Source organism: Athene noctua, chromosome 3 (assembly GCF_965140245.1).
Source record: "Athene noctua chromosome 3, bAthNoc1.hap1.1, whole genome shotgun sequence".
In the NCBI taxonomy this organism is placed as follows: domain Eukaryota; kingdom Metazoa; phylum Chordata; class Aves; order Strigiformes; family Strigidae; genus Athene; species Athene noctua.
Genome location: NC_134039.1, coordinates 29,340,363 through 29,347,956, shown reverse-complemented (window position 1 = coordinate 29,347,956; position 7,594 = coordinate 29,340,363). Strand labels below are relative to the sequence as shown.

Here is a 7,594-nt window from a genome sequence, read left to right as displayed (position 1 = left end):
CTGGCTGGAGTCAGCTGGGCCCCACCAGCCCGCTCTCCCTGCACTGCTAACCAGGAGCAGCTGAGGATACGGACAATCCAACGCAGGACCCCTCCAGAGGGGAACGGAGGTAAGAGGTCCTCCGCTTTTGATGCTCTTTGAGAGGCGGGGCAGAGGGGTGGGGAAAAGGGGAAAGGGAAAGCAGCTGCGATGGAGGAGAAGCAGCCAGGAAGGGGAAGAGAAGGAGCTGTTTCTCTGCTTCTTGGTGTTGATGATACCTTTGCTCCAGAGGTTTTGGTGAGGGAGGAGCCATGAAGGATGCGTGTGTGGGTATTTGTGTGTGGATGCAAGTATGTGTAGCAGGGCAGGGTATCCACATGTGCAGCAGGGCAACTGAGCTGTACACAGGGGCTGGAAAGGGGAGAAAACATCAAAGTCATTTGCTTCCTTCTGTACCTGTGGTAGAGAAGGTTAATAAGATGGAAGCAGTCACTGGGAAGAGCCAGGATTTACCCCCTACTTTGCCCATGTTGGGGGGGGGGGGGGGGGTGGGGGTGCAGGAGAAGGGAGGAAATGTAGACGGAGGAGGAAGCAGCTGCTTTTGAGCAGGGATTGTTGCAGTCCAGTGTGGCCAGAGCTTCCCTGGGCTGCTTCCAAGACAGAGTGTTTGATGAGGCAGAGGGAAGACTGTTGAGCACACAAGGTGCCTTCAGGCTTGGGTTACACCTAAAAGTGTGGCTGGCACAGGGTTATTGGATAGCATTCTCAAAACTCGTATCTTTGAGCACTTGGCCATACAAGCCAAAGCCTCCTGCAAATGTGGCTGCCCTGGCAAATGTTGCTGGTACAGCCAGTTCCCTTCAGGAAGCAGGGCAATATTACCCTGGCAAATGTGTCTCTGCTGGCATAAACTGCTGCCCCGCTGGACAATGCCACCAGTGCATGTCTTTGCTGGCTCCCTGTGGGTCCCTATTCAGCTAGATGAGACATTAAATACAAAGTCTTGCTCACTGCCCACTGTTAGCTGTTCTTGCAGTCTGATGAGACAAAGGCAAAGGCCCCAGCTGATGAGGTTCTCCATGAAGAACATTTGCTTGGTTGGGAGCAACTTGGGAGTACAAGTGGAAATGTGGGACAGAAATGAGGACAATGGCCTCCCTGCTACTTGGAAAGAGAGAGGGGGCCAGACATAAGGCTGAGAGCTGCAAAAGGGGATAATGTCATATTTGAAAATAAGTCAGGCAGGAAAACCTGAGGGAATGAGGCACTGCAATGTTTTTGATGGGACAGAGGAACTTTGTCTTCAGTGTCAATCTCTAAGTTTTCATGCACCCCAGAAAATTTATTGGCTTTCAATAGTACTGTCAGCTGCCAAAATCCCCACCAGCAGCAGGCAAGAGTAGACAACACAACTGATAACAAAAACCTGCTTCTGTCTGCTGACAAGGCTCCATTAGCAAGACGTGTTGCCCTAACCGTTCCCCCTCTCATTTTCCAGCAGGGGAAACTGAGGCACAGGCAGATGTGGGAGACCTGCAATGGGTCTCATTGCATGTCAGTGCTGGAGCATGGCTAGAGGAACTCATGAACACAGCAGTAAATTTCTTATTCTTCTTGCTGCCCCAGCTGGGAGACATGTTCACTCCATGTTCATTGAGCTCCAGGCTGACAGACAGCCTGAGAATATCTCCAGGCCTCACAGCCCCCCTTCCTCCCTTCCCTCCAGCTTGCAGCACATATTTTCCCAGAGTTTTCCGCTTGCTTCTCCAGTGGTGCTGGGGTCCTGCCAAACGCCAGCCACTCTGGGAAGCGGGGCCTCCCATTCCAAAACCAAACAAACGGGAGATGAAAACAGGAAAAAAAAGTCCAAGCACACATAGACACTCACAAAACCCTTTCACCCTCAGAAACCTTGGAGCCTTCTCCAGCTCCTCTTGGAAATTGCAGCAGTGCTGACTTGGCGCTTCTGGTGTCTGCAAAAGAGAGCTATTGTTCATCCTTACTTCTGCCTCCAAAAGATACATATGTGCACCCCCCGGGGTATAAGTTCCCAAATCCAGTTTTGCTGCAGGGTAGGATCCCCAAAATCCTCTTCCCAATATTCTGCAGTGTAAGGAAAGTCTCCTGCCTGTCCCCCTCCGCACTCTTCCCCCCCCCTCCCCCCCAAATACCCTTCATTCACAGGTTCTGGTGCAACCACAGAGTGCTCACCCCAACAGCACAAGCACATCAGTTGGGGGCAAAGATCATGGCCAGGGTTTGCTCCAAGTCCTCAGCTTTTCTGGCAGGCAGCTTCCCACTTCAGGCCACACACACCCTCCCCTGTGAACTGCTCAGCCTGGGACCTAACTGTGGGATGTGATGGGGGATGATGTGTACTAGAGTGCAAGGCCTGGGGCCCTGCCCAGGAGGAGGGGATGACCCATGAGGGAAAAAACCTGATGCCTCTCCCAGTTGGCAGATGAGCATGCTAGAAATATCATGCCTGGAGCGAGAAGCCACAGTGACGCGCAGAAGAAACAATGCAGGGCAGAATGAAAGATGTAGTTTGGGGACTATAAGTGAGAGAGGCACAGCTGGGGAGAGAGCATGGCCAGATAGGTGAAGGGTTAATGCACAGGACAAGGGACTGGTGAAAGGAGTGAGGGCAGAGTTCTGTACCATCCCACCTGAAGGGAAGTCTGTCTCTTGCACTGATGCACTCACCTTGCCCATTCTGAGATGCTCAGGGAGGGACACTGCTCAGCTGCCTGCCCACCCTTTGCATGGGGTGCAAATCTGTGCTACCTGCATTTTGCTGACCAGGGCTAGGCTGTTTGGAAGCAAAAAGGCAGAAAAAACAGCAAACAAAAATACAGATAAGGAAAAGGCACTACCTAGGAAAGAGTTAAAAGGCACTGAAACGCAAGCCTCAAGCCAGTTTGCAGCGGAGAGCGCCCAAAGCCAGGGAGGGAAAGGGAGGGAGAGGAGAGGGGAGGGAGCAGGTCCAATCCCAGCTTGTGCACCCAGCCAGCACTGAGCAGTGCCTGTGCCAAGAGCCAGCTTTATTAAAGCCATGGGCCCGGAGGCTGGCTTTGCAGGCGGAGGGGAGCCCTCGGAGCAGGGGCGGGGAACCAAAGAGGGGAGCCCTTAGCCTGTGGGGTGAGCTGCCATGCTGTGCTAGGGTGCAGGCAGAGGGAAGGGGGGCAGAGGCTGTGAAAGGGGCTTTCTCAGCTTGTTTGCATGTCTGTCTTTCGTAAGCATACTTCTCTGAAGGCTGCCTGCTCCGAGCTTTGCTTCCTTCTCACTCTGCAGTGGAGCAGCTGCCCTGTGGTCTGTCTGCAAAGGCTTGCACTGCCGGCTCCTCTCAGAGGAGGCAAGCAGCCCTTTGGGAAGGTGCTGGGGTCTGGCTGAGAATACAACTGAGCATTGGTAGGAGGGGGCTGAGGCACAGAAAGAGATGGGATTTGGTAGGGGGAAGGAGGGGGCTGAAATTAAGTTCCCATCCCACAGGACAAGGAGCCTCTCTGCAGAGAGATGTGGGTCAGACTCCTGTTGGGACAGGGTTATCATTGGATTAGACTCCTGTAAAGAGTTGATACCTAGTAACCGGAGAACTGGAGAAGGTTTTTACAGCCCTCCCCACAGTCAGCAGCCTACCAGAGCATGTTTTTTCTAAAAGGGCCATGTGGTTTGCCATGTTTCCTTCCTCTATCCCAGCCTGGGAACTGAACCTTCCAGTGGCTCCAGTGGTTTGCCTAGTGAGGGCCAAGCCTTCTTCCAGGGTTAGCACCTAGTCTCCATTTGTCTGGGCAGAAGGGCATGGGGCATGCTCTTGGGCCATGTGGTTGCTACTCAGATCGCAGCCTTGAACCTTCAGGGTCTGCAAACATGTGAACTCCCTCCACAGGACAATGCCATTTTGTCCCACTGCTGGCTCCAGCCACAGAAAGATGTTTTGTGGCCTGTGCTCCATCCCCCGTGTCCTCCCCTTTTTACACCTCACTCTGGCACTTCCTTGTATCTTCCCAGGTCACCATGGACATAATTTACCTGCGCACACCCCTGGCCTTCCTTCTTCTCCCTCTTATTGTACTTGGGGCACCCACTGATGAACCCAACCTCACAGAACCAGCCCCTGGTGCTTGCAAGCGCTGTTGTGACCCACTGGACTCTTCCACAGATGCCCCACCGCTCCCTCTCAGCCACCACCACTTGCCCTACCCAATGCCGGAGGTCCGTCCCTATATCAACATCACCATACTGAAGGGTAAGTGCCCGTCTTGGCCCTGGGATGCCAAGGCCTGCTCAGGGACTGGTGGCACTGTAGTGGAGGTGACAGCTGGGTTGCTGGCATGCTGGTCATGCGAACAGACTGCCAGGTGCCATCCTGAAGCATATGTGCCCACACACACTGTGCCCACGGTTTAGATGTTTTGTGCTGTGATCAAGAGTAGCCTGTGAGGAGGGAAGTCAGTGCATATCTGTGCTGTGACCTCTGTGTCTCATGATGCTGCCTGCGACAGAGTCCTGTAGTGCCTGAGGGAAGGCACAGTCTCTATCCAGCTGCAAAATAAGCATGTTTGGATGGTAGGCATTGGCACTGGGGAAGTCTGTGGGAAAACCTTCTCCAGCTCACAGGTCACATGAATTCTGGAGATAGTGGAGGGCAAGGGGACGCAGCAGCTATTTGCAAGCACCTCCAGGCTAACTGGCAGTAACCTCCAGCTCATTCCACACTGCTGTGGCTGGCTTGTCTAATGGGAAAAGGCTCCCTGTTTTAGATCAGCTCCTCCCTTCAGGCCTCCCCTTTTAGTCTTTGCTGTGGGCAAAAGCCTGTTCCCAGCTGGATCCTGCTTCACTCGTTTATCATTGCTTTGTGGTTCCTTTGGGCTAGCTGGGGAGATGCTCCCCCTTCCCTGCCCAGCCTGGAAATAGCTGCAATCCATCAAAGCTCAGAAGCGTGTCTGGGGCAGATGGAGGCCTGGTCTAGAGTTGGGTGTTGCAGTACCACTCCAGAGATGGACAGGAGGGAAAGAACAAGGTCCAAATTTGGGATGCTGTCACTTGTGCTGGAGGCTCCTCTGACCCCCATCTCTTCTTTCTATACACAAAGTACATCCTGGTGCTGCTCTTTCTCTGTATTGATGCCTGCCCAAGTGTGTGAGAGGGTAGAATTGCAGTATTAATTATAAAGGATGCCCAAAAGATGCTGGTATTGTCAAAGTACCAGTCCTCTAACTTGCACTGCCCCATCTGCCAAGTCTGACTTGGAGCTTGTGCCTCTGACCCACCTCACTGTCTCTCTAGTCATATTCTCCCACAGGCATTAGCACTTCTTCCCCTTCTCCAGCCTACAGCAAGAACGGTGTGTACACTGCATGGTTAATTGGGTCATAGGTGTGTAGGTGTGAAGGTGCTGTGATGGAGGTAAAGGAGTGTGGAGGAGGAAGAAGTTGTCAAAAGCCCCAGTGGTACTTTACACTCTCATCCCTCCCAGGCTGAAGTCTCCTAGGGACAGGTCCTACTGCCTCCAGCAAGGCTGTATCGTGATGAGCAAGGAGTTCATATGAGAAGGTCATACTCAGCTCCACTAGCTCCTTTCCCATGAAGCACAATGATATTGTGACCCTCACAAGCATTCCATCTTCTGACACTGCCCCTTCCTTGACCATTCCTATGCCTCCTCATTAGGTTTTCTCACCACCACCTTCACGTCTCCCTCTGTTATCACACAGGAGTTGTGTCCTCTGCTTCCTCTTGCAGGAGAGAAAGGAGACCGGGGAGAGCCTGGTATGCCAGGGAAATGGGGCAAAGAAGGACCACGAGGTGAGAGAGGTGCCCAGGGCCAGAAAGGCAGTAAAGGACAGATGGGCACAGCGGGAGACCCCTGCAAGCATCAGTATGCTGCATTCTCCGTTGGTCGCAAGAAAGCGCTGCATAGCAGTGAGGGCTTCCAGGTCTTGATCTTCGACACCGTCTTCGTCAACCTCTACAGCCACTTTGACATGTTCAATGGCAAATTTTACTGCTACGTAGGTGGACTTTACTATTTCAGCCTCAATGTCCACACCTGGAACTTTAAGGAGACCTACATGCACATCATGCACAATGAAGAAGAGGCAGTCATCTTGTATGCCCAACCCAGTGACCGCAGCATCATGCAGAGCCAGACCCTCATGCTGGAGCTTCAGGAAAATGATGAGATCTGGGTGAGGCTCTACAAGCGGGAGCGGGAGAATGCCATTTACAGTGATGATGTTGATGTGTACATCACCTTCAGTGGGTACCTGGTCAAGCCCAGCCTTGACTAATTGCCACTCCTCCTCCTTGGAGCCTCTTTGGCCTTTTCCTTCTTCCTCTCTTTCTCTCTTTTCTGCCCGCAACCACTGCAAATCACTTGGAAATGGGCCTGTCAAGTCTCAGGCACTGAGTGTGAAACTTGCCGCACTGGCTTCCACCTCACACTCTCTTGTAGCCAGGCCTGTATCTGTCCACTTACAGCATGATACTACCATCTTTTTTCCCTTCACCTCATGAGCCCAATTTAGGCTATTGGCTTATTCTAAATCTGCCAGTAAACTGTGTCTGGCATTCTGGGTTCTAGAGCAGGAGGAAAGTCAAAATGCTGCTCCTGGGTATGTGTCCATCTTTGGGGCTTCATACACAAAGGACTCCTGTAGAAAGGGCTAGAAAGTCCCCACCACCCAGGTGCATCCTGGTTCCTCTCTGTCCCAAATAGACATGTTGGGTTTGCAGCCTGCAACATGGCCTTAATGTCACCTCTCACACCTATAGTCTGGAGAGTGGCCTGGGGTCCAATGTCCTCCTGTAATGCAAAGAAAATATAGGAGCAGTGAGAGATGGTACTGTCTTTCCAGAAAGGGGACTGTTGGCCTTTTGATGTATGTCATTGGCTTTCTTAGAAACTCTTCTGGGTCACAGAGTCCAGGCTGACTGTAAAATCTAGGCCTAGTGGGAGTATTCTCTGTATTAGCTCTAGATCTTTGAGGAGATGAAAAGCCAGACACTCAGCCAGACCCTTCAGAGGCATCTGCCATTGAATCAGTGAAGTCCACCACTCTATTCCCATTAGGGATCATAAGTACAGAATGAGAAAGAGAGAGACAACCCTGTAAGTGGTAACAACCGTACCAAACCTCCCTCCCAAACCTCCTCTGGGATGCTACTCAGTATTGGTTCTCCAGCTGTGAGAAGCTAGTCCAGACAGCGAACCCGAATCTGCTCTTTTCTTTGGCAGAGGTGCACCCATGCCCTTCCATTGGTATCAGCAGTCGTCCCTAACACAGGGGAGAGTCAAGCCCTGGCTCCTGCATGCCATTCATTGTCCTTCTGAAGGTGGTTCTCCAACACTGGTATTGAGGGACCTGAGCTGGAGGCTGTAAGGGCAATTGCACTTAAATCAGTTCCAGACCTGGTCAGGTTGGCACCTCTTTGCCTCTGTGATGGAAAAGAGATAGAGGTGAGACTACAGCACCTCACCCCAGGGTTAAAAGCTTCCCTGCCACATGCTCTGTGCCCTTTTCTGGAAATCTCATAAGAGCGTGTGGCTAAATTAAACTCACACTCCTCTTGTCAGGTTGGAGATATTGAAATGGGAAAGGAGTGCCAGCAG

General features: G+C 52.2%; 1 protein-coding gene across 1 annotated transcript; it reads left to right on the top strand.

Moving 5' to 3' along the window:
- C1QTNF6 (C1q and TNF related 6) lies at positions 1–6,598 on the top strand. Its single transcript, XM_074901340.1, has 3 exons — positions 1–109; positions 3,991–4,228; positions 5,725–6,598. Exons 2-3 carry the CDS (start codon positions 3,997–3,999, stop codon positions 6,270–6,272), a joined length of 780 nt encoding a protein of 259 aa, XP_074757441.1. The 5' UTR covers positions 1–109; positions 3,991–3,996; the 3' UTR covers positions 6,273–6,598.
- Positions 6,599–7,594: the final 996 nt, after the last annotated feature.

Bases quoted from the DNA above. Each gene is read 5' to 3' on its own strand.
- C1QTNF6 (XM_074901340.1), top strand. From the start codon at position 3,997: ATGGACATAATTTACCTGCGCACACCCCTGGCCTTCCTTCTTCTCCCT. The intron at 4,229-5,724 runs GTAAGTGCCCGT...TTCCTCTTGCAG, and splicing joins CAACATCACCATACTGAAGG to GAGAGAAAGGAGACCGGGGA.